We start from the raw sequence: 26,923 nt of genomic DNA, 5'->3' as shown, positions 1-26,923 counted from the left end.
ACCGTAAATTATTTTTGTCTTTCTGTGAAAAATCTGTCAATATTCTTGTTGAGCGGAAAGGTTGGTTTGACGAAAATACCCTTAAATGATGATCATGTGGTCTCTAATGTGACAATTTAGATAGAATATTGACATATTTTTTACGAAATGACCAAAATGATTTACAGTGGACAAACTCAAGAACCACTCTATTGATTTTCATTGTTAAGGACGAAAGTGAGGAGTTATGGCAATCTCATAAACCATTTTAGCGAAAAAGCCAAAACAAAAGTAAGAATTTTAGATTCCTTCTTCCACAAGGTATCGTTTAAGGGAGTGTATTCAATCCATATATATATATATTTTTTAAATTGAACGTTTCCAATGACTTTTTATACTCTAATTTTTATTTTCGGAACAAAATACTCTGATTTTTTTTATAATTTAATAGAATATTAGACTTTTCTATTGCGTGAAAAAAAAGACTTTTGTGTGAGGTGTCATGCTTTGTAGAGTTGAATAATTCTATAGAAATATTTTTTTCAAGGATGGAAATTGTATAGAAAGTTATATACAAGTCTATAATGTTGTAAAACTCAATGAAAACCTGCAAAGACTAGGAAAGATGTTACTTGGGGAAAAGGATCCGGTGAGGATCATTTTTCTAGGGATCCTCACCGTATCATTTTCCTACATCATACGGTCTGTTTTCGTTATGTACTATTTATATTTAATTTTAAATTTTAAATTTTAAAATGATTTCTGACCGTACGATGTACGATAGACGGTCTGGATCACAAGATCCCTAGAAAAAGGATCCTTGCCAGATCCTTTTCCGTTACTTGGCTTCAATGCTACATATAAGTCAATGTGTGCTTTAGCTGTTAGATTTGATTTCCACAGCTGTTAGATCTTTTCTTCTCAAGCACAATCATTTATTTTCTATATTATTTAGTGATATGTAACATTGAATAAAAATCAAGTTGCTCAAAAGAAGTCTATAAAAAGTATGGATTGATTACACCCTTTTTTGTCAAATGATAAATTTTATTAGATTAGTCACCGACGAAACTGTTTGATAACCATTTTGTTTTTAGATTTGAGAGTCATTTGATAACTATTTTGTTTTAAGTATTTATTTTTACTTTTTTGAAAACTACTTTCAATTTTCAGTATTAAAAAAATACAAAAATTAAATACTACTATCCTAAGTTTTCAAAATTTTCCTCCCGTTTTCAATTATTGATATTTAGTTTTCAATTTTTTTTATTATTGAAGACTAAAAATAGATACCAAACAAGTTTAAAGTTTTCGAAAAACAAATCTATAAAAATACTTTCAAAAAATTTTAAAATTCATTATTAAGTACCTAACTTTAAGACCATCTCCAAATGAGATGTAATAAATGTCATATAGACATATAACAGTAACTAATGACATATCATTTATTCCAACCAAAATTTCAAAGTTGACATGGAAAAGAAGGTTGAGCTTTGGCCGTCAAAATTGATGCCCTGAAGCAATAACGTCAATTAAGCTTGTTGGTACCATATTATATTGGGCCTCGTTACTTGGGCTTTCAGACATTGAGCATATGATTTATGTAAAAGGGGAGGAGCCCTTAGTCTATAAAAGGGCCTTCTCACCCTCACAATCCGGAGGTCTCATACTCAACATTCATAGCCTCACATCCAAAAAGTCTCAGGTCTCATCCTTACATACATAAGCCAGGCTCATAAACAGAGAAACTCTCTCAAACTCTCTATTTCTTTGGGGGACTCCCCTCACACTTGTAATCCATACATCCATACAGAGAAATACAATAAACATCAGTGTGGACGTAGCCTAAACATTGGGGTGAACCACGATACATCTTTGTGTTCTTGGGCGTTTGCATGATTCACGGTCGGTAGGAAACGACACGAAAAGCTATGTCGGTTCTCTTTCATTTTTTCAAATCACCACTGTGAGACCTCACCACAATATCCACCGTGAATCTGCAGAAACCAAAGAAGCAAAACACCTGTACAGTCACTGCAAAACCCATGTCTTCCGCTCCAGCTCCCTGTCACGGCAACAGTTACGAACAAGCTTTACAATTCTTAGATCTCTCTCTCATCTCTCAATTAGTCGCACACAGAAACCAAAACAAAAAGAAATCCAAGAAAACATAGCATCTCTCTCTGTCCCACTCTCTCTGTCTCGCTCTCTCTTTTTCCTCTGACTGACGAGACGATTGCAGCTGCAGCTGCGGTCCACAATTCTCGACGTCCCATTCATTTGAGACGGATAATGCGGAGTAAGAGATTTTCAGACAAAAGAGGCGGAGGAGGAGATGAGTTGGGGAGGTTGATTACAAGAATAAGTCAGGCACGGCGTGGAGCCACTCATACCTGAATCAGAAGCCATGGCACCTTCTCTCTTACCCCAATCAATGCCGCAAGTAGATCGCAGAGCAGATCCAGGCTCAGCATTAGCGTCGTACCGATGAGGTCTCCCGCGAAGCACGTACTGCACTACCACCAACACCCACTTTGAGGACAAGCCGGATGTGGAGATACTGATTAAAATACGTTGAAGCAAATCCTCGAAGTGATGCAGCTCAAAGGCCTCATGCACTCCAGGAAAGCTTCAAATCAAATTAATTCCAGCAACTTCGTCTACGATCGGAGCTTCGAATCGCCGATTGTTGTAATGAAGCCATCCAGATCACCGAGCTCGACTCACCGTGCGGCCAGATTCAGAAACGAGTCACCGTCGCCAAGTTCGGGGTTCATGTCTAGGGCCGGAGTTCACCGGAACGGTGAGGTGTCGCTGGTAGTAAGCCCGAGGTGCAACCTGCAGGAGAATGTACGGAGCCAAACCAAAGGGGGGAGTCCGGCTGCGCCCAAGGGCGGCGTGAGGAGTCCGGGTAGGAGAGGAGGACCGTCATCGATCGAAACGCAGCGGAATGTGAATGATTCAGTGGGACATAGGAGAGTGTCTCCAGTGCAGTCGCCTAAAATCAGTTCAAGAAGACCAGACTGACAGTAGAGAGGAAGAAGATAAGCTTTCTTTAATAATAAGTCTATTATTATTCCTTTTTCTGCCATCTGCCAAAAGAAAAAGAAAAACAAAAAAGAGGGATCCACTAGTCCACTCCCTGAAAAACCCATGTTCTGATATCACCCACTGACCTGACAAAAAGATAAGATGCTCTCCTTTAATATCCCATCATGTTACCTGCCACTTAAAAAAATTGTCTGCCATGTGTGTGTATATATATAGGGTTTAGGGTTGCCACTTGGTGTGTGTATATATATATATATATTATGCTTAATATATTGTTGATTTATACAACATATGATTTATCACACGAATTGAATAAATCATTTATTCACAGAAGGCACATAATACAATATTTTGCCTTGACAAACTTTGTCAATTTGATTTATTCATTATACAGTCATATTTATGCTGCCATTTATTATCAGGAATTATTGAGCAACCAGCTCTACTGATCAACATTGTTGCTAATTAAAGAAGTCTACTAACTTATAGACTGATGAGCCACATGCTCATGGTGATCTCTTATCTGACCGGACACCCACTTGCTCGGACATTCGCTTATTAGGACACCTCTGCGCCTGGACCCAACTCGATGACCCTACAGATAACCCCAACTCGATGACCCTACGTATGGCCCCGACTCAAAGACCCGATCCGTGGATCCAACACATAGACCCAATATGTGAACCCGACAAGCGGACCCGAGTCATGTCGAGAATCAACTTATACTGAGTGCATGTCGACATAAAGTAGATACTTGCAATGAGGAATACCACGAGCCGAGCCACCTCGCAACGAGCATCACCTCCAGCCGAGCAGTCTCGTAATGTGTAATACATCTGGTCGAGTATTGCTTTATGTTGAGCATTACCTTGGGTTGAGTACTGGTTCAAGACATCTAGCCACTTCGGCCCGTACATGGATTAGATTTGAAGTCTTTAGCCAAAAGACTTTCTTGACTGAAGACCTAGGGGACTACTGTTGGTACCATATTATATTAGGCATTGTTACTTGGGCTTCCAGTCATTGAGCCCATGATTTATGTAAAGGGGGATGAGCCTTTAGTCTATAAAAGAGCCTCCTCACCCTTACAATCCAGAGGTCTCATACTCAACATTCAGAGCCTCACATCCAAAGGGTCTCAGGTCTCATCCTCACATACAAAAGCCACAAGGCTCACAAACAGAGAAACTCTCTCAAACTCTCTCTTTCTCTGGGGGACTCCCCCTCATACTTGTAATCCATACATCCATACAGAGAAATACAATCAACATCAGTGTGGACGTAGCCCAAACATTGGGGTGAACCACGATACATCTTTGTGTTCTTGGGCGTTTGCATGATTCACAGTCGGATTTATGTTGTTACAAGACCTTCCGGTTTTGTGCATCAACAAAGCTTTTTGTTATTTCCAAAGATATTCAACTTACCTCACCTTAAATGCCTAGCATATTTAAGTGTTTATTTATTTATTTTTAAACCAACAACAACCCAACTTTTATTATTTCTATTAATTAATGAAATCATATTTGTTAATCAAAAGATGGTGAAAAGATAACTTAGCCTTCTATCACACACACAAAATGATGGGCAATAATGTAATTTCACAGGTCCAAATTTTACTGTTTTTTATTGAAGCCTCACCTACAGGTGATGTTAAAATATCTCTAATATTTAAAATTAAAAAAAACCAAAAACAAAAACTTCTCACTCCTCTCACGTTCTCTCTCTCCCTCTCTCCCTCTTTCTTAGGGGTGGGCAAACGGGTAGAGGAACCATGGGTCGGGGTGGGTAATGTAAGTTCGGGGCTGGTACGGGCCATGGTTATTTACTCGGCCGGGCTAGTTCCTAAACCTTAGAAAAATGGGGCCCCGGACCGACCCGTTTCTAATTATAATCAACGGTCAAGATTGAATGATAACTTATCATCCAATATGAATCGTTAATTTGTAACCTAGGTTTCCAAATCAGTTTCAATTTCACTCTCACTCTCTCACTCCCACGCCTACCTCTCCACCGTCACTCCTTTGACTCCCTCGACTCTGACGACATCCCAGAGAACGCCCATCACCGCCGCCGTGACCAGCACAACGGCACTACCACCACCCATCCAGCCATCATCCGACCTCGACGACATCCGTTACTTCGCTGGCTACTGTAAGTCTACTGTCTACTTCTCCAAATTTTATTTTTGTTGATGCGGATGATCAGTAGCATGAGTAATAGGATTGATTAGAGACTAAATCTTTAGGTGGGAGTAATTTGATGAATGCTTGAACATTTGGGTGAAGAAATTGTGGATCTGTTTGGATGGGAGTGGGATTTGGGATTTGAGATTTGGGATTTGTGTTGTGATTTGGAGTGTTTGGTTATTGATTGGAATTTGAGATTGGGATCGGGATTTCAATATGAGTAGGCAATTTTGAATTTAATTGGAATTTGGATCAAGAACAAGAACTGCGTGCGTTTTTCAGATTTGGGGTTTTTTTTCCTTCTAGTTTTGTTTTTTTCTTCTTGTTTTAATTCAAGTAGTCTCCCTACGTTTTTTAGACTTATGTCCATCGTTTTGATTCAAGTATCTCCCTGTGTTTTGATTTCATGGAAATTCCTATTCTCAGCTTTTACTCCGTATCCACATTGTGCAGACGTTTTTGGTGTGGCAGCTGAGTTTTTCTGCCCTTCTTTTAGGGAGAACAAACACACTCAATCATATCAGATTGTTTATTGTTGGCTACATACTCGTAGGCTCGTAGCTACAGGTGTAGCAGCAGCTGTTTCAACTTTCAAGGTACTTTGGCAGCAACTGTTTATTCTCTCAGTGGAAGAGTCCATGGTGGTAGGGCTGGGTTCGGTTCTAAAAGGTTCGGTTTTTTCCCAAAATTGAAACCGAACCGAAATTTCGGTTCGGTTTGGTTCAAATTTTTTTCGGCTTTGGTTTTTTTTTTGGTTTGGTTTCGGTCCGGTTCGGTTTTTTCCATGATTTTTTTTTTAATATCTGGAGCTTGAAGCACATGCTTCCCTACCTTGAGCATCCTCATTCCTCAGTGAGAAATCAACATGCAACATGCCCTAATCAACATATTTGAACTATAACTGAGAAGTCAACTTAACTCATGTTTTTCATTCATCTCTGCATTACATAATATTATACAACACCTTAATACTTACCAAATTAAAATCAACCAAAATGAATTCAGAAACCAACAGTAGTAAACACGGTTGGAGCACTTGAGTTGAAACAAGAAAAACCTAATAGTAGAAAAAACTAATTCAGAAACCAAAATCAGAAAACTCAACCTAAATTACCAAATTAAAATCAACCAAAATGAAAAAAATCAATATGCGCTAGTGACAGGCCATTGCAGGGCCAAGTTGAAGTTTTCTGCCTTCCTCCTTTGTTTCCGATTCGAAAGGGGCGAGGGAAATTAATGGTTTGGAAGAAGGAATTTGTGAGGAGGACATGAGAAGACTGGAGCGAGTGACTTGGAGGAAGAGAGAGAGAGAGAGAGAGAGAGAGAGTAAGGAAGCAGGGAGATAGGAAGAAAACAACGGAGGGGGGAGAGAGAGTGAGAAAACATGAAAACTGAAATTGGAGTGATTGACGGCTAGGGTTTGTAAACTTGAGAAATTCTATAAAGCATTAAATATTAGAAACCTATAAATACTTTGCACGTACAACAACAACAATAGAAAGTATGCGGCCAAGTAGGCTTTATGCAACTATCCCTTCTTGGAGGAAAGGGGTTCAAACCCTCACGTCAACATTTTTTTGAATATTTATATATGATTTTTTTTTTGGTTTGGTCCGGTTCGGTTTCCGGACCTCAAAAACAGAAATCAAACCAGCCAAATTCGATTCGATTCGGTTTGGCAGTTTCGGTTCGGTTTTTTTCGATTTCGGTTCGGTTTGGTTTTCGGTTTTCGGTTTTTTGAACCCACCCCTACTTGGTGGACTTCCTTCAGAGTGATACCATTACCAAGCATGTAAGACAAACTCCTAAGTGGTATTAGCATTGCCATTTCTTATGAGATTAATTTTGGAGTAAAATATTAAAATTATATGGAGTAGGAGATGCAATTCTTTGTGGTATATCTAGGGTAAAACTGGAGTATTAGCTTTAGCATTGCCGTTTCGTCTGTTTTTTTTTCTTCTTTCTTTTTCTGCTGATTGGAGTATAGTCTTGCTTTAGCATTGCCATTAAAGTGGGAACAAAACCTTGAAACTCCTTAAGCAACAAACAAAATGTAATGTAGGGCAACTTACAGCAGTGAAATATGTAGTAACTTCCAAACTAGGTTTAATACTGGAAGTGAAGTCCAAGTTTGAACAAGTCCAAGTTTGAAAAAATTAGCATAATTAAGTTTGTTAGTTAATTAAGTAACATCATGCAAATAATATAAAAAGTTGGCTGCAGCTGACTTTTTTGTTTTCAAAACTTTAATTATGCTTAATTCCTTTGTAGGCTTTATGCAACTATCCCTTCTTGGAGGAAAGGGGTTCAAACCCTCACGTCAACATTTTTTTGAATATTTATATATGATTTTTTTTTTGGTTTGGTCCGGTTCGGTTTCCGGACCTCAAAAACAGAAATCAAACCAGCCAAATTCGGTTCGGTTCGGTTTGGCAGTTTCGGTTCGATTTTTTTCGATTTCGGTTCGGTTTGGTTTTCGGTTTTTTGAACCCACCCCTACTTGGTGGACTTCCTTCAGAGTGATACCATTACCAAGCATGTAAGACAAACTCCTAAGTGGTATTAGCATTGCCATTTCTTATGAGATTAATTTTGGAGTAAAATATTAAATTATATGGAGCAGGAGATGCAATTCTTTGTGGTATATCTAGGGTAAAACTGGAGTATTAGCTTTAGCATTGCCGTTTCGTCTGTTTTTTTTTTCTTTCTTTTTCTGCTGATTGGAGTATAGTCTTGCTTTAGCATTGCCATTAAAGTGGGAACAAAACCTTGAAACTCCTTAAGCAACAAACAAAATGTAATGTAGGGCAACAAACAAAATGTAATGTAGGGCAACTTACAGCCGTGAAATATGTAGTAACTTCCAAACTAGGTTTAATACTGGAAGTGAAGTCCAAGTTTGAACAAGTCCAAGTTTGAAAAAATTAGCATAATTAAGTTTGTTAGTTAATTAAGTAACATCATGCAAATAATATAAAAAGTTGGCTGCAGCTGACTTTTTTGTTTTCAAAACTTTAATTATGCTTAATTCCTTTGTCATTAACGTATGAAGTGATTTCGTCATAGGTTAGCTTTAAAAGATGTACAAATATTATATCCTAAATAAGCTGCGGACTAAAACGATGCAGTTTTGAATCTGTGCTCTCCCTATTTTTTGAAATATCTGCAAGTGTGGCACTGAATTATAAATAGAACTATATATGTATGTATCGTTATGGTGGTAAAAAGAAGTGTTAAATAACATGATATATATGTCATCTATTTTTCTCTCTTTATTTGATTAATGAATATACTTCCATTATTTAATTTTTATAGATTTCTTTCTACATTATGTCTCAAAGTCAAAGTATCCCTAGTACTAATGTAGCATCATATATGGCTACATCACCATGTCCTCCATAATCACCAACACAAGCACAACCCACACAGTCAAAATCATCAATGCCTCCACCAAAACCCTCCTGCTCCAAAAAAAGAAAAGCACCACCTATTCCAAAGACAAAACAACCAACTATATTCAGTGGCGAAGCCAGGATTTGCCAAGGGGAGGGGCAAAATTCAAGAGTGCAAGGTTCAATCGACGTGGTTGCTTTCACATTGGAGAGTGCAAAGTGTTGAGTCAATATTCATAGTAGAAAATAGTTTATCCACAAAAACGGTTGTAAGCAATAATATCAAAGCCAATGTAAGCAGAAAGTACAACAAATTTAGTTTTCAAAACAGTAACATAAAAAAAAGTAAAAACGAAATAATTATCAAACAATTTTTTGTTTTTAATATAATAACAGCTACGTTTATAATTAATACGAGTTTCTTTGGTTTTAGGATAAAACAAAATTATTAGGGCACTAGTTTTATATATAATAGACATGTGGGTGGGACGAGTTTGTGGGGCTTTTGGAAGTGAAAAAGGAAAACAAACAACCGTGCAGCCTTTCCCCAAAAGATATTAAAAAATAATAATAAGAAAAATAAATGCAGCGTTTTATTAAAGCCAAGCCCTTTAAACGACAGCGTGTTAAGCTTTAAAAGAGAAAAAGATAAAGCAAAACTCTTCTTCTTCTTCACGAGCTGTAGCCAGTCGCTGTTGACTATGCAACTAAACCCAGCCAGCAGAACCTGCCCAGATAATCGGGGGGTCCTCATCCTCCAACCTCTCCCCTCCGTCTTCGTCATTCCTCAGCAAATCCAACCAAATTATTGCTCTTCCTCTGCAAATTCGACCAAGACAGTGCATCGATCAAAACCAATTTTTACAGGTGCCACGAATTCCGACGAGAGTGGAGGGGCTGAACCAGCACTCCTAGGCTTATTTTCCGACGAGGGGAGGGGCGGTCGCCACTCCTCGTCCTCACGTAGCTTCGCCACTGACTATATTAGCTTCACTAGAGAGATCTTCTTCTGAGAGATCTTGGGTTTCGGATCATGTCACTAAGTGTACCGTCTCGGAAATACAAGAAGTAGAAAAGGATGGAAAGAAAGAGATGGCGGAGGTACAAGTATTGAAGGCTAAGTATAACCATAGTAACTGCCTTTTTGTATGTGATACTAGTGGGGGTGGAACTAGTACTTACATTAAACATATCAATAAACATTGCAAGTCATATAAACCAATTGATGAGTTGCAAAAGGTTCTAGGCAGTTCTGGACCTTCTGGGGACGTTAAAAACATGCTTGTTGCTAAAGGATGGAGCCAAGAAGAGGTAGTGGAAGGTATTGTTGAGTATATTGTGATCGACGATGTAGCTTTTAGTTGTGTGGAGAGTGAGGGGTTTAGGCGGATGATGTGCAAAGTTTAGCCTAAATTGCATGTTCCATCTCGGAGAACTATTGTGAAGAATTTATTCAATATGTATGATACCATGAAAGATCAGTTAAAAAAAGAGATACACAAGCATAGAGTGAGATTGACTACTGATACATGAACAAGTGTACAAAATTTGAACTATATGGTGCTAACTGCTCATTTTGTGGATGATGAATAGATATGTACAAAAGGATTCTAAACTTTTGTTTGATTTCAAGTCATGAAAGCAAAGAAATAGGGAAGCTGATTGAGCAATGTTTGGTTGATTGGGAGATTGAAAAAGTGATGTGTATCTTAATATGACAATGCATCGACTAATAAGGTGGCAATTGAGTATGTTGTTCGTAAAATTCAGAAATGACCTCATAGTAAAATGATTATGAATGACAAGTTTATGCATGTGAGGTGCTTAGCTCATATTATCAACTTGGTAGTGAAAGATGGGTTGAAAATATAAGATACAAGTGTGGATGCTCTTAGAAATGCCGTGCAGTTTGTGAGATCAAGTCCCCGAAGATTTAGTTATTTCAAGAAATGTGTGGAGAATGAGAAGTTGGATAGTAGGGGTCTAGTTGTTATGGATGTGCCTACTAGGTGGAATAGCACATACATGATGCTAGAATCTTGCTTGAAGTTTTAAAAAGCATTTGAAAGGATGTACGAAGATGATGAAGCCAATATATACTCCACCTATTTTAGGGAAAAGGTGCTTAATGATGAAGGAGAATAAGTGGCGAGTAAAGGGAGGGTTGGACCACCCAAGGAGGAAGATTGGGATGATGCAAAAGTGTTCGTGGAATTTTTGAAGGTCTTCTATCTTGTAACTTTGAAAGTTAGTGCAAGCTGTTCATGATGTCGTTGTTGTGGAGAACGAGATTGAAAATATTTTTTTTGCCTGAATATATGCAAACTGAAAGAACTGTGGAGTTGGTGCTATGTGATATGGCAATGAGTATGAGAGCCAAATATCGAAAGTATTTTGGTTCAATTGAGTCCTTGAATAAAAAATTTGTAGTTGCCCTTGTCTTAAACCCAAGATTCAAATTGAGGCACTACATGCACCTGTGTAGAAAGCAATTACAGCTTCTTGAAGAAGAGATTGAACAGAAAAGTAATCAAGTGAAAACATTGTTGAAGGCGATGTGTGATGAATATGCTCACCAAGCTTTCGGTTCACAAACACAACAAAAAGATAGAGAAGATTTAGTTGTTGACACTACTTGTTCAAGGGTAAAACAATCATCTTCTAGTGTGCCAACAGAAAATCCAATGATATTTAGTCAAATGATGGATGATTGGGAGAAGGAAATAGAAGACATTGAGGATATTGCGTTTGCAAAAGAGGTGGATATGTATCTCCTTGACACTCTAGAGAAAGCACAACATGGTTCACCATTTTACATTTTGAGATGGTGGAAGTTGAAAGGGAGGAGTACATATCCCACACTTGCTTTGATAACGAAAGATGTGTTGCCAATTCAAGTGCCAACAGTTGCCAGTGAGAGTGCATTTAGTGCAAGAAAGAGAGTAATTGACCTTTTTAAATCATCTCTCCTTCCTCAAGCAGTGCATTCATTGATATGTTTCCAAAACTGGTTAAGAAGTGAACAAATTAGCAATATTGAGTATAAAACAAGTTCGGCGAAGCTTGAATTTTATCAAGAGTATGAAGAAGGTAATTATTTTGTTTTAGTTTGGTTTATAACTTTATATTAATTGTTTTACAATTAACGTGCTTCTTTTGTTCTTTGTTGTAGAATATAAAAGAAGAAGAGAAAATATTATATCTACAAGTTCAACCATCTCACCAAGTGTTCCTGAAATTGAAGCTCCTCCTCAAATAACTCGAACGAATAAAGGAAAATGAATTGCGGTAATATTTTAAACTCAAATGAATAAACTTTAAATTTCAATGATTCAATGAGGATAATATGTATTGGACGTTAAAAATGTCATGTTTATAAACTCTATATTCTATTTTTCCTTACATATTCAATGAGGAATGTTGTTGGAACTTGGATGTTGGATGTGGTTTCGTATGTTAATGTGGAATTTATTGCGGATGTCATCCCTATGTTATTTTGGATTATTTGATTTTGGACTTCGGAATTTGGATGTCTTGGACTCTCGGATATTTTGTATGTTGATTTGATCTTTAGATGTCTCTTGGATGTTATTTTGAATGTCTCGGATTTAATGTATCGAACAATGTTGGACTTTGTATTTGGTTTTCAATCTGTGCAAATGTGAATCTGCTGGGGCTTGGGAATGAATTTGAATTTGTGCAAATGTGAATGAGTGATTGTGAATCTGCAGAGGCTGGGAATGTGCAAATGTGAATGAGTGAATCTGTTGGGGCTAGGATGTGCAAATGTTACCTTTTTTTGTTTTTTTTAATATATATAACAAACAAAAAAAACAAAAATCAAGGACCCGTGGATTGGGCCGGGTTAGGTCCGGTTCCTACATTAGAATTTGCTATCCCTGGCCTGGCCGGCCCATGCCCATGCCTACTCTCTCCTTCTCATTTTTCTAAAAAAAATTTGTTCATACACACAAAGTGTGTAGGCAAATGCTAGTTTTTATTTAAAAAAAACATAAATGAAGCAATAAATTTTGGCATATCGGGTGGAAGGAAAATATTAACAATATGTCAAATTGCCAATTCAGCCATCAAATTGAAATTTAATGTTCTTAATTTGACATCTCCCAAGATGCCAAGTCTTTAAAACTCTACAATTCTATGGAAATACCTTCAAAAAAAAATTAAAATTCATTATTGAATACCTAACTCTTTTTTTTAGTACATTGATATTTTTACACTAGGGGATGATGAGTTTGGCTAAGTCACACAATGAGCAACCTAATTTGGTATCGAATTTGCCATCTCTAGTGTAAAAATATCGACGTACAAAAAAAAAGAAGGTTAGGTATTCAATAATGAATTTTAAAATTTTTTCAATCTTGAATACCCAACTTAAGTCTGTAAAACTCTAGAAAAGTCTTAAATTGAATAACCTCTGTAGTGTATATTTATAGCCACTAGTGTCCTTACTTAAACTGCACACAATATAAGCTTCTTTCCATCTCCAATGGCAAAACCAGGCTCAGTCAAAGTAGTAGAGGTTTGCCGTGTAGCTCCGAAACCAAGCTCGCAGCCGGACTCTGCCCACCCGGATGATCTGTCTCTTCCTCTCACCTTCTTTGACCTCCGCTGGCTAAGGTTTCCACCCCCTCAAATCCTTTTCTTCTACGAAATATCTTCATTCGACACATCATACTTCTTCGATTCCATACTTCCGAACCTCAAAACCTCGCTTTCCGCCACCCTCCAGCATTTTGTACCTCTAGCAGGAAACCTCACCTGGCCTCAAGACTCCTCCAAACCCCTTCTCAGTTATGTTTTAGGCGATACACTTTCTCTCACAGTCGCTGAATCTGATGCTGATTTCCATCGTCTAACTTCAAGCAACAACTTTGACATTAAAGCCAAAGAGTACCATCCTCTTGTACCCCAATTGGCAGTGTCTCATGAAAAAGCTGCGGTGTTGGCGTTGCAAATAACTGTCTTTCCCAATAGCTGTTTTTCAATTGGATCAGCGATGCACCATGTTGTCCTAGATGGCTTATCTGCATTCTCATTTTTTAACTTATGGGGTTACCTATGCAAACATGGAGGAGGGGGGGGAGAAGGGTCGCCATCTTCACCAAGTTATGACAGAAAGCTCATCAAGGACCCTGCAGGGCTCCAAGCAATCTACTTAAACGAGTGGTTAAGATTGGGCGGTCCAAACAATAGAAGCTTAATGCCTTTGGAGGTTAAAGGTTCAGGAGACTCAATTCGAGGCACCTTTGAATTCACAAGCGCGAAAATCCAAATGCTAAGACATTCAGTGATGGCAGCTATGATGGCGAAGGAGAAGAAGAAACAATCTGATCATGATTCGAAACAATTGCATTTGTCAACATTTTCCCTAACATGCGCCTATACATGGGTTTGCTTAGTCAGGGCAGAGGATACCAAAACAGATAAAGTACTTTTTGCCATTAACGTGGACTGCAGGCCACGCTTAGACCCTCCTCTCCCGGTAACCTATTTTGGGAATTGTGTTGCAGCACATCGAGCAGTTGCGGAAACAAAGGACCTATTGGGAGAAGATGGCCTGTTTGTGGCCTTGAAAGCAATCAGTGAAGTGATCAAAAGTTTGGACAAGACCCTTTTGGATGGGGCAGAGACTTGGGTTTCAAGAATGCTCAATACACGGCAGAGTAGTGGTACTGATAGAGTAATTCCCATTTCTGGTTCACACCGGCTAGACTTTTATGGTGCAGCTGATTTCGGATGGGGAAGACCGAAGAAGTACGAGATAGTTTCGATAGATGGGTCAGGGGCGATATCTTTGCAAGAGAGCAAGAATGGTGATGGTGGTGTTGAGGTTGGCTTGGTTTTGGAAAAACGTTGTATGGAGGCCTTTGCTTCTCTATTTGCTAATGGTCTTGAAGACATGCGAAGCCTTGTGTAGTTGGTTTCAGCACAAGTGTGCTTTTTCCTTGATTTTTAGTATGTGTTGCATTGTGATTTGCGCTTAAGTAGAAATTATTTTCGATACTGCTAGGAATAAAAAAAATGAATAACTTACCATGAAACATTGGCGCTACAGAAAAAAATATCATTGAAATTATTAACTGCTGTTGCATTTTTAACATCAAATAAACATTATAATTTTCATTGGTGTACTTAATTAAACTGCACACTAAATTAAGCTTCTTTTCCATCTCCGATGGCAAAAGCAGTCTCGGTCGAAGTAGTTGAGGTTTGAAGTGTAGTTCCGAAACCAAGCTCGCAGCCGGACTCCACCCACCCAGAGGATCTGTCTCTTCCTCTCACCTTCTTTGACCTCCGCTGGCTAAGGTTTCCACCTCTCAAAGTCTTTTCTTTACGAAATGCCTTCATTCGACACATCACACTTCTTCGGTTCCATACTTCTGAAACTTAAAAACTCGCTTTCCGCCACCCTCCAACATTGTGTCCCTCAAACCCCTTCTCAGTTATATCAAAGGCAACGCAATTTCGCTCACAATCACTGAGTCTGGTTCTGATTTCCACCTTCTAATTTCAGGTAACAACTTTGACATTGAAGCCAAAGAGTACCACCCTCTTGTTCCCCAACTGGCAGTGTGAAAAATCTGGTGCTGGCATTGCAAATACCCACCTTTCCCAAAGGCGGTTTTTCGATTAGATTAGCCATGCACCATGCCGTCCTTGAGGGCTTACCTGCAATCTCTTTTTTCAAATTTGGGGTCACCTATGCAAACATGGAGGAGGAGAAGGAGGAGGACCGCCACCTTTGACAAATTACTATAGAAAGGTCATTAAGGACCCTGCCGGACTCCAAGGAATCTACTCAAACGAGTGGTTGAGATTGGATGGTCCAAACAATAGAAGCTTAATGCCTTTGGGGGTTACAGGTCCAGGAGACTCAATTCGAGGCACCTTCGAGTACACTCGCGCAAAATTTGAAACGTTAAGGCGGTCAGTGATGAAGACTGTGATGGCAAAGAATAAGAAACAAGCCGATCATTCAACACTATTGCATTTGTCGACATTTTCACTAACATGCGCCTATACATGGGTTTGCTTAGTCAGGTGTGAGGAGACCAGAACAAAGTATTTTTCATCATTCATGTGGACTGCCGGTCGCGCTTAGACCCTCCTCTACCGCCAACCTACTTCATCGAAAGACATCAAACAGTTGCAAAAACAAAATACCTATTGGGCGAAGATGGGATGTTTGTGGCCTTGAATGCAACTAGTGCCGTTATAAAAACTTTTAAGAAAACCCTTTTGGAGGTGTCAGAGACAGGTGTCAAGAATGTTCAATACACTGCAGCTCCGTGTTGAAGAATAATCCCCACGACAGATGCGACATGCAGGATATCTTTTCAGGATAGCAACAATGGTGATGGTGGTGTTGAGGTTGGGTTGGTACTGAAAAAACATTACATGGAGGCTTTTGCTTCTCTACTTGCTAAGGGTCTTGAAGACGAGTGTCTACAGTCTTCGTTGTTTTTATGTGTCACATATGATTTGCAATTAAGTAGTAATGGGTTCTAATTCATTTGCATATAAAAAATAAACGACGTGCTATTTATTATTGAGACATTCATAAAAAAGTCCATTCTTCTGATTGAAAAATATCAAACACTCTTGAAACATTGGTGCTATGGTAGAAAACAAGCGAAATCATTAGCTTATGTTCTCTAAACAGTAAGTGATTACATGATCAGACTTTACTCCTTCAAATGACAGCTTTTATATAATTCCATGAGAAAATTTCCAATAGAGATTTTTTGTTGAGGGAAGAATATGAACTACGTTTTTGGAGAAGAAGATAAACGATGACAAAATATTAGGGTTTGTGAGGGTGTAATTAAATAGAAATCTTATCTTAGGTTTCAAAATATATCATTTTCTACTTTACAATATATACTAGAACTCAATTTTTTGTTAAAACGGACGGTTGTAATTTAAGCTGGGGGCCATGGTTATGCAAAACAAGATTCATTGGCATCATGACAGCGCGGAAAAATGTGTATGGACCCAAATTATTGGAGTGGGATTCTCCCCCTTCTATATTCTGACACTTACATTCCCCTCAATCACTTTCTTTTTTGTCTTTCGTTCTCTATAAAAAAGTCAACAAAAGATATTGATGTGGCTTAATTACGATCGTTCAAGTAAATGGGGATTAGAAGGGAGAAGAATTTGGAGAGGAGAGAATCACACTCCCAAAATATTTCCATGTAATTAAGGTTTGATATTTGAAGTATGAGGAAGAATATCAGACAGATTTGGGAAAATTTAATTTCCTATCCTTTGGATATAATTTAGATAAGGTGGCTGCTAAATATAAAAGGCAAGAAGAACCAAGAAAAACTAAGCCGAGGATCGGTATCAAATTCCATTATGAAATCAAAACAACCTTAAAAGGTTTCTTATGTTTTCAAAACGAGGAGGTACCAAAACCGATATTATTGCTCAGAAAAGCAAAAATCTTACAAGATTTTCTCAACTTCCCCACGTAAACATGGAAACCCTTAAAAAATGGAAACACATCCGAACCAGGCTATGATTAAAGGGCCGATTGAAATGCGTTTATTCACAGCAATTTTACGACCAAATCATGGCAAACATTTGCTCTCTTGCTCTCGTTGTGTATGCAGTCTGTTTTTCCGTCTTGATTCCGCTGTCCACCTCCCAACCATTCCTCTTCCCGGAAGCTCAATCCACCATCGTCCCCAACCCTTCAACCTTCTTCGCCCCAAACCTCCTCTCATCTCCACTCCCTACCAACTCTTTCTTCCAAAACTTTGTTCTCAACAATGGTGACCAACCTGAGTATATCCATCCCTACACCATCAAATCATCCAACTCCTCCCTATCTCTCGCTTACCCGTCTTTCTCCTACACCTCTACCGTCATATCCACAACTCCGTTTCAACCCGACCTCACCATATCTGGCTCGAAAACCACCACCATCCCAGATCCAAACAACGACCACCATGTAGTCTCCGACTTCAATGATCTCAGTGTGACATTGGACTTTCCCTCCTCCAACCTCCGCTTCTTCCTCATCCGTGGAAGCCCCTATCTCACATGCTTTGTTTCTCAACCCACACCGGTTTCTATATCAACCTCTCATACAATTGTATCGTCATCATCCGCGAGTGGCTCAAACACCAAGTTCATCATCAAGCTTGGAAACGGTCAGACATGGCTAATATACACATCCTCCCCAACTGATTTAACTGCCAGCGGCGCATCGTCATTAACTTTTAACAATTTTTCTGGGAACATTCGAGTTGCTGTTATGCCAGATGCTGATCCCAAATCCGAGGCAATTCTTGACCAATTCAGTTCTTCTTACCCAACTTCCGGTGCAGCTGTGCTCGAAAACTCCAATACTTTGACATATAAATGGGAAAAGACAGGTGGAGATTTGCTCATTCTAGCTCATCCTCTCCATCTTATGCTTCTGTCAAATGCTACTGTTTTGCAAGATTTTAAATACAAAAGCATTGATGGAAATTTGGTTGGCGTTGTTGGTGATACGTGGGTTTTAAACTCGAAGCCTATTCCGGTCACTTGGAATTCTATTGGAGGTGTCAAAATAGATTTGTTCCCTGAAATCATTTCTGCACTTCGTCGAGATGTAGACGCTCTTAGTTCAACAGAATTATCTGCTGCATCATATTTTTATGGGAAACTAGTTGCTAAAGCAGCAAGGCTGGCTTTGATTGCCGAGGAGGTAGCTTGTCCCGATGTGATCCCGGCGATTAGGACATTCTTGGCAGAGAAAATCCAGCCGTGGCTGGATGGTACTTTTAGTGGCAATGGATTTTTGTATGATAAAAAGTGGGGTGGACTTGTTACCAAACAAGGATCAACTGATAAAGGTGCCGATTTTGGGTTTGGTCTTTATTCCGATCACCATTACCATCTGGGGTACTTTGTTTATGGTATTTCAGTGCTAGCAAAGATTGACCCTGCATGGGGGGAGAAGTACAAGCCTCAAGCTTATTCACTCCTGGCAGATTATCTCAACAAGGACAAGCAATCGAATCCAAATTATACGCGTCTGAGATGTTTTGATCTTTATAAATTGCACTCGTGGGCAGGAGGAGTGACGGAATTCGCAGATGGGAGGAATCAAGAGAGCACGAGTGAGGCGGTCAATGCTTACTATGCAGCTGCTTTGATGGGGAAAGCGTATAATGATCCGCAACTTGAGGCCACCGGTTCATTGCTTACCACATTGGAAATTCAGGCAGCGCAAATGTGGTGGCATGTGAGAGAGGGAGGAGAGAATCAAACTTACGAGCAAGATTTTGCAAAAGAAAATCGGGTCGTGGGAGTTCTATGGTCGACCAAGAGAGACAGCGGACTTTGGTTTGCTGCTGCAGAGGCAAAAGAAATTAGACTTGGAATTCAAGTGATTCCTATTTCACCAATCACTGAGGTGTTGTTCTCCGATACTGGCTTTCCTAGCGAGCTGGTGAATTGGGCATTGCCGGCGCTCGGTAGAACCGGAGTCACGGAAGCCTGGAAAGGGTTTGTGTATGCATTACAAGGGTTGTACGACAAAGCAGGCGCTTTGGAGAAGATTAAGAGCTTGACTGGTTTCGACGATGGAAACTCCCTTAGTAATCTTTTGTGGTGGATTCATAGTAGGTCATGAAGTTTTCTATGAGTTCATATTTCCTTGTTTTTGTTACAAGTAGTATCGCTGAGTTTATATAACTAAGGTCGTACCCAGTGCACAAGGCTCCCGCTTTACGCAGGGTCTGGGAGAGATGAATGTCGGCTAGCCTTACCCCCATTTATGGAAAGGCTGTTCCCAAGTCTCGAACCGAGACCTACCGCTCATGGGCGAAGGCACTTGCCATCGCACCAAGTGCGACCTCTGCTGAGTTTATATAACTAAATAAATAAAAATAATTTCAGTACAACATATTGTATATTTTTCATCTAAACTTACCTTCTCGTGTTTTAAAGCGTTGTTGATGTAAAACAACATTTTTTTCATCTGATTGTAACTTACTATTTGTAAGGAACAACTTAGATAGACAAAAAAAAAATGGAATTCAATAGCGAATCTAAGGGATATAAATGAGAGAAGTTTTTCTATGTACTCGGAATATAAGCAGGTACACCACGTATCATGATATAACCGGAAAGTAGTTATATATATATTTTTTGTTTCTTTCTACTTATATTATGACACATGATGTATTCATTGTGTTCCAAGTACCTCAAAAAATATCTCAATGAATGATTTCTCTAAATCTTCATGTCATGGATAATAGGATACGGGTTCCTTTCTTGAATAACGTTGTCTTTTCCCTAAGGGGCATAGTGACAGATGATTAGAGGTAAGTGGTGGATTGCTCTAGTAGATAGATCTTCTTCTTCAACTCCCTGCATCCCAAGTTCGAACTTCACTCTCTTTAACTTAGATAAATTTAATGTAGATTATATATTATTTGTCAAAGAAAGAAACGTATAATTAGAGAATTTTAATCAAAAGCTTCTACAATACTTTTCTCTAATAAAAAAACCTTTAGTTAACTTTATTATTGAGGACACAAACAAACACAAAAATAAAACCTCAAGCATACAACTCCGCTCCTAAACCCTTTGATAAAGAAAAGTTTATCTTGATAAAAAAAAAGAAGGGAATTTTAACGAAAAGCTCCCGGTACTGTTCACTTTAACGAAAAATCACATTTTTACACTAAAAAGTCAATTCTGATACTATTCACTTTACCCTTTATTTTGTCTTTATCATTAAAACTCAAAGTTTTTAAGCCTTTTTCATTAGTTTTCCTAAAAAAAAAATAGAAAAAGTAAGTTTAATTATATATAAGAATAATGCTTGTGTCCTTCTACGAAGACATATTTGTTCTCCACTTACGATTAATGAACTTTTACTGCCTAAACATTATATTGGTAATCACTCATTCTTTTGATCATCATCTAAATATTATATCTACAAAAAAAATCATTCAATTTGAAGATCGTTTAGTGATCATCCATATATGTTAAATCATTCAACAATTTCAATAACAAGTAGCATTTTCATGATGAACTATCAATTTGTTTTTATGTATACAAATGAATGAAAGATTTTCAAATTGAATAACTTTTTGCGTATGTTATTTTTAGATGAAGATAAAAAGAATGAACGGTTTTGATTATGATGTACGAACAGTAAAAATTTGTTAATTGTAAATGGAGGGACAAGTAAGTCCCCATAAGAGGACATGACACGTTGGTCATATGCCCCTCTTTATAAATTAAAATTGAGAATATTGTCTTGTTTAAATTTTTTTTTTTTTTTTTTTTTTGAGATTCCTTCCTCCACAAGGTAATGTTCAAGTGGCCGTATTCAATCCATATTTTTGAAAAGTTTGAACGTTTCAATGACTATTATACACTCTGACTTTGATAGAATTTTATAGACTTTTCTATTGAGTTAAAAAAAATTAGACTTTTGTGTGAGCGCATGCTTTGTAGAGTTCAATAAATTCAATAGAAAGTTCTATGCATGTCTATAAGACATGTCTATAATATGTATAAAAATCATTGAAAACTTGCAAAGACTAGGAAAGTATGTTACTTGACTTCAATGTTACTTATAATTTAATGTTAGCTTTAACCTTTATGGTTAATTTTCATAATGTTTAATATTTTATTTTCAAGTACAATTATTCACTTTCTATATTATTTAGTGATATGTGACATTGAATAAAAATCTTGTTGCTCAAACGAAGTCTATAAAAAGCATATAATACTTACACCCCTTAAAATTCATTATTGAATACCTCAAAACTTTAAGTCTTTAAAACTCTACAAGAGTCCTAAGTGAATACACCTCCTAAGTGTGTATATATAGCCATTAGGGTCCTCACTTAAGTTGTACACGAAATTAAGCTTCTTTCCATCTCCAATGGCAGAACCAGCCTCAGTCAAAGTAGTTGAGGTTTGTAGCATAGCTCCGAATACCAAGCTCCCCGGACTCGGCCGCCCCGGAGGATTTGTCTCTTCCTCTAACCTTCTTTGATATCCGCTGGCTAAGGTTTCCACCACCTCAACTCCTTTCTACAAAATACCTTCATTCGACACATCACACTTCTTCGATTCCATACTTCCAAAACTGAAAACCTCTCTATCCATCGCACTCTTACACTTTGTCCCTCTAGCAGGAAACCTCACCTGGCCTCAAGACTCCTCCAAACCCCTTCTCAGTTGTGTCACAGGCGATGCAGTTTCGCTCACAATCGCTGAATCTGATACTGATTTCCACCGTCTAACTTCAAGCAACAACTTTGACATTAAAGCCAAAGAGTACCATCCTCTTGTACTCCAATTGGCAGTGTCTCATGAAAAAGCTGCGGTGCTGGCATTGCAAATAACCGTCTTTCCCAATAGCTGTTTTCAATTGGATCAGCCCGCACCATGTTGTCCTAGATGGCTTATCTGCATTTTCATTTTTTAACTTATGGGGTTACCCATGCAAACATGGAGGAGGGGAAGGAGAAGGATCGCCACCCTCACCAAGTTATGACAGAAAGGTCATCACGGACCCTGCAGGGCTCCAAGCAATCTACTTAAACGAGTGGTTAAGATTGGGCGGTCCAAACAATAGAAGCTTAATGCCTTTGGAGATTTCAGGAGACTCAATTCGAGGCACATTCGAATTCACAGGCGCGAAAATCCAAATGCTGAGACGTTCAGTGATGGCAGCTATGATGGCGGAGGAGAAGAAGAAACAAGCTGATCATGATTCGAAACTATTGCATTTGTCAACATTTTCGCTAACATGCGCCTACACATGGGGTTGCTTCGTGAGGGCAGGATACCAAAACAGATAAAGTACTTTGCCGTTAGCATGGACCGCAGGCCACGCTTAGACCCTCCTCTCCGGGTTACCTATTTTGGGAATTGTGTTGCAGCACATCGAGCAGATGCGGAAACAAAGGACCTATTGGGAGAAGATGGCCTGTTTCTGGCCTTGAAAGCAATCAGTGAAGTGATAAAAAGTTTGGACAAGACCCTTTTGGATGGGGCAGAGACTTGGGTTTCAAGAATGCTCAACACACTGCAGACAGTAGTTCTGATAGAATGATTCCAATTTCTGGTTCACACCGGTTTGATTTTTATGGTGCAGCTGATTTCGGATGGGGAAGACCGACGAAGCACGAGATAGTTTCGATAGATGGGACAGGAGCGATACCTTTTCAAGAGAGCCAGAATGGTGATGGTTGTGTTGAGGTTGGCTTGGTTTTGGAAAAACATTGTAGGGAGGCTTTTGGTTCTCTATTTGCTAATCGTCTTGAAGACATTTGAAGCCATATGTAGTTGGTTTCAACACAAATGTCTTTTTTCCTTGGTTTTTTGTATGTGTTGCATTGTGATTTGCAGTTAAGTAGAAATGATTCTCGATACCAATTTGGAATAAAAATAAATAAATAACCACTCTGAAACATTGGTGCTAGAGAAACAATATCATTGAGATTATTAGCAAAATGTTCTCTGAACAGTAAGTGATTGCATGATCAGACCTTGTTCTTGCTTCAAACAGCAAGTTTAAGTAAAAGATCGACCAAAAAAGAAAAAATCACAAAACAAAAACGGGAACTCGAAATTTTGGAGGAATTGGACGGATGAGATCCCCATCTCAGCTTCTTTTGTTGGCGCCAACTGCATCCTTGACGGAGTCAGCTGCTCCCTGAGCCTTCTCCATCATTTGCTGACCAGCCTGCAAAAACACATATGCAATTACAACATGCATATGCAACGAGTAATAAGCAAAGACGTATGTAATTTATTAAGGGACAGACTGTCGATACAGTGTCAATAAGGTGTTGATGTTATTGCACATAACATGTCAATAACAGAACGTATTGACATGTAATTCATACAAAATCATCCCTTAACAAAAAACGGACATAATGTATGTGGAATCAACAAAAGAATAAGAAGTTCAAACCCCCTGGGCTGATTCCTTGGCAGATTGGGCAGCATTGCTCATTTGGTCCATCATGCCACTGGCCTTTTCCTGTATATCAAAATTGCAAAACACATGATCATGAACCACCAAAATGACCAACAAACTTTTAACCAAATTGCTTTTCTAGACAGCTGCTTTTAGACTCACTTGAGCTTGGCCCTTGGCCTGGCCAGCTTGGTGGCTCATGTTCTGGGATTGGTTCATCTTGATGAAGTAATTCTCTTTCTACACAAACACACACAAGAAAATTTGAGGCAGCTGAAAAGTGCGTACAACTTTTTTTTTTATGATGAAATGTTGAAGTTAGTGGGTGGGATTTTATAGCTTCTTCAGTTCCATTAATTGCTTGACACGTGTTGAGCAAAGTTTGGAGTTAAAGCCTAAAGACCAGGGTTGCTTTGATTAAGGTTTGAGTCATTCTCTCATGACAAAGCTAATTAGTTACAAATTTAGAGCATTGTGTTGGCAGGCTAAATTGTGGCTAATTTATCGACGTTGAGTTGAATATATGGAGCTTTCAAAGTAAAATAAAATGTCACATTTCCATGCAGAATTTAATTAGTAATGGCAAAAACAAGAGAGAGCGTCATTTTAGATTAGTTAAGTTAGTTTAGTTTCAGGTCCAAGGCTCGATTCTCTCTATATGTAATTTTTTTTTTTTTAAAGGAAGGAGAGTATGGTTTTGTCTCTTCATAGATTACAAGGAAAACTCCGCCGTGTAAGTTTATCTTACATTGCCGGTCCCAAGCCCGGATAAAGGAGGAGGGGGAGGGCGTCAGGTAGTCGATAGACGGCACTCCATGATCACGTCGAATCCTTATGAAAATGAATCCAGAACGAAATCGCGCTAAAGCTAGGTCGTCACCCGTAAGTGGAGCGCTGTGTGGCCCGAGCACAGTGATAAGTGAGCAATGGGCGCTGTATCTCCATTGGCACCCGGATGCAGTGTTAAATGAGCAAGGGGGCTATAGAAACTTCTTTTCGAACGACTCCACTCAAAGTTGTTTGGGAGCATATGCTCCTATCAACTTTACACGGGACACACAAAAGAAGTACTTTGATCCTATTAGACGGGGAATGGTGAAGAAGCTAGGACAGAAGGGTAGAGTTCAAGAGAGCAAAATGCGTTTAGGAACGTGGAATATAGGAACCTTGACGGGAAAATCTATGGAAGTAGTAGAAGTTATGGTGAGGAGAAGGATAAATATTATGTGCCTACAAGAAACTAAGTGGGTTGGTCATAAGGCAAAGGATCTAGAAAACTCAGGGTTTAAACTATGGTATTCGGGCACAAATAGAACGAGAAACGGTGTTGGCATCATCGTGGACAAGACCTTGACACAAGATGTTGTAGATGTCAAGAGGGTAGGAGATAGAATCATGGCAATCAAGATTGTAATAGGACAAGAACTTATCAATGTGATTAGTGCGTACGCACCTCAAGTAGGGTTGGATACGAGTTCGAAGGAGAAATTTTGGGAAGACCTTGGAGACTTGGTGCAAGGAATTGCTCAGACGGAGAAGTTATTTATAGGAGGAGATTTAAATGGACACGTGGGCAGGGAAACATGCAACTATGGAGGTTTTCATGGTGGCCATGGTTTTGGGGAGAGAAACGAGGATGGGGAAGCTATCTTGGATTTTGTAATGACATATGATCTCTTCTTAGCCAACACCTTCTTTAAGAAGAGAGAAGAACATGTGATCACCTACAAGAGTGGGTCGTCAAAAACACAAATAGATTTTCTTCTAATGAGGAAAGGGGATCGTATAACTTGTAAGGATTGCAAAGTTATACCAGGAGAGAGCGTGGCTAATCAACATCGCTTGTTGGTGATGGATGTACATATCAAAAGAGTGAGAAAAAGGAACAAGACTTGGAAGTGCCTAAGGACTAGATGGTGGAATCTAAAAGAAGAAAAACAAGCCATTTTCAAAGAGAAAGTAATCACCCAGTGTGTGTGGGATAGAGAGGGGGAAGCTAACCAAATGTGGGATTCCATGGCTAGTTGTATCCGAAAAGTAGCAAAAGAGGTATTAGGAGAGTCCAAGGGCTTTGCCCCACACCAAAGGGAATCTTGGTGGTGGAATGAGGAGGTACAAATAAAGGTGAAGGCTAAGAAGGAATGTTATAAAGCCTTATATAAGGATATGACCGATGAAAATGGTGAAAGGTATAGAAAAGCGAAGCAAGAGGTGAAGAAAGCTGTGAGAGAAGCTAAATTAGCGGCTTATGACGATATGTATAAGCGACTAGATACCAAAGAAGGAGAGTTGGATATTTATAAACTAGCTAGAGCAAGGGAAAAGAAGACAAGGGACCTAAACCAAGTGAGGTGCATCAAGGATGAGGATGGAAAGGTTCTTGCTACAGAGAACGCGGTTAAAGATAGATGGAAAAGTCATTTTCATAATCTTTTCAACGAAGGACATGAAATGAGTGCTTCTTTAGGGGAGTTGAGTAACTCAGAAGAGTGTAGAAACTACTCTTTTTATCATAGAATCCGGAAGGAAGAAGTGGTTATAGCTTTGAAGAAGATGAAGCATAGAAAAGCAGTAGGCCCAGACGATATACCAATCGAAGTGTGGAAAGTTTTGGGAGAGACATGTATAACATGGCTCACTGACCTTTTCAATAGGATTTTGAAAACGAAGAAGATGCCAAATGAGTGGCGAATGAGCACTTTGCTGCCTATCTACAAGAACAAGGGTGATGTACAAAATTGCATGAACTATAGGGGTATTAAGCTAATGAGTCATACAATGAAGCTCTGGGAGAGAGTCATTGAGCATAGATTGAGGCAAGAGACACGGGTTTCGGACAACCAATTCGGGTTCATGCCAGGGCGCTCAACCATGGAGGCAATCTATCTCTTACGAAGATTGATGGAAAGATATAGAGATGGGAAAAAGGATTTACACATGGTCTTTATAGATTTGGAAAAAGCGTATGATAAGGTCCCAAGAGACATTCTTTAGAGGATTTTAGAGAAGAAAGGAGTACGAGTAACATATATCCAAGCTATACAGGATATGTATGAAGGAGCAAAGACTGCTGTAAGAACTCATGAAGGACAAACCGAAAGCTTCCCCATAACTGTAGGATTACATCAAGGCTCATCCTTAAGTCCTTACCTTTTTGCGTTGGTAATGGATGAGTTAACAGGACATATTCAAGATGATATTCCTTGGTGTATGCTTTTCGCATACGATATAGTGTTGATAGATGAAACTCAGGAAAGGGTAAATACAAAGCTTAACCTTTGGAGAGAAGTGTTGGAATCTAAAGGTCTTCGCCTAAGCCGATCAAAGACAGAATATAT

At 38.9% G+C, this 26,923-nt stretch overlaps 3 protein-coding genes, 1 long non-coding RNA gene and 2 pseudogenes across 4 annotated transcripts; 4 read left to right on the top strand and 2 right to left on the bottom strand.

Moving 5' to 3' along the window:
- Positions 1–1,669: 1,669 nt before the first annotated feature.
- On the bottom strand, positions 1,670–3,090 carry LOC139193682 (uncharacterized). The gene is made up of 2 exons (XR_011578055.1): positions 2,373–3,090; positions 1,670–2,044 (listed from the first exon to the last, which is right to left on the bottom strand). It is a non-coding gene; the product is annotated as an uncharacterized lncRNA (long non-coding RNA).
- Positions 3,091–13,114: 10,024 nt separating this feature from the next.
- LOC103427627 (phenolic glucoside malonyltransferase 1-like) lies at positions 13,115–14,673 on the top strand. The gene has a single exon (XM_008365695.3). The coding sequence runs from the start codon at positions 13,119–13,121 to the stop codon at positions 14,547–14,549; it is 1,431 nt and encodes a 476-aa protein (XP_008363917.3). The 5' UTR covers positions 13,115–13,118; the 3' UTR covers positions 14,550–14,673.
- A 134-nt stretch (positions 14,674–14,807) lies between these two features.
- Positions 14,808–15,378, top strand: LOC139193300 (phenolic glucoside malonyltransferase 2-like; annotated as a pseudogene).
- A 1,832-nt stretch (positions 15,379–17,210) lies between these two features.
- On the top strand, positions 17,211–19,486 carry LOC103427628 (glucan endo-1,3-beta-D-glucosidase-like). The gene has a single exon (XM_008365696.4). The coding sequence runs from the start codon at positions 17,211–17,213 to the stop codon at positions 19,263–19,265; it is 2,055 nt and encodes a 684-aa protein (XP_008363918.3). The 3' UTR covers positions 19,266–19,486.
- Positions 19,487–21,536: 2,050 nt separating this feature from the next.
- Positions 21,537–23,026, top strand: LOC139193285 (malonyl-CoA:anthocyanidin 5-O-glucoside-6''-O-malonyltransferase-like; annotated as a pseudogene).
- A 53-nt stretch (positions 23,027–23,079) lies between these two features.
- On the bottom strand, positions 23,080–23,886 carry LOC139193286 (stress-induced protein KIN2-like). Its single transcript, XM_070816275.1, has 3 exons — positions 23,748–23,886; positions 23,580–23,648; positions 23,080–23,348 (listed from the first exon to the last, which is right to left on the bottom strand). The coding sequence occupies exons 1-3, from the start codon at positions 23,802–23,804 to the stop codon at positions 23,268–23,270; spliced, it is 207 nt and encodes a 68-aa protein (XP_070672376.1). The 5' UTR covers positions 23,805–23,886; the 3' UTR covers positions 23,080–23,267.
- Positions 23,887–26,923: the final 3,037 nt, after the last annotated feature.

This window comes from Malus domestica, chromosome 17 (assembly GCF_042453785.1).
Source record: "Malus domestica chromosome 17, GDT2T_hap1".
NCBI classification, from domain to species: Eukaryota; Viridiplantae; Streptophyta; class Magnoliopsida; order Rosales; family Rosaceae; genus Malus; species Malus domestica.
Note: the sequence above shows the minus strand (reverse complement) of the source record. Positions and strands in the feature narration are given on the sequence as shown.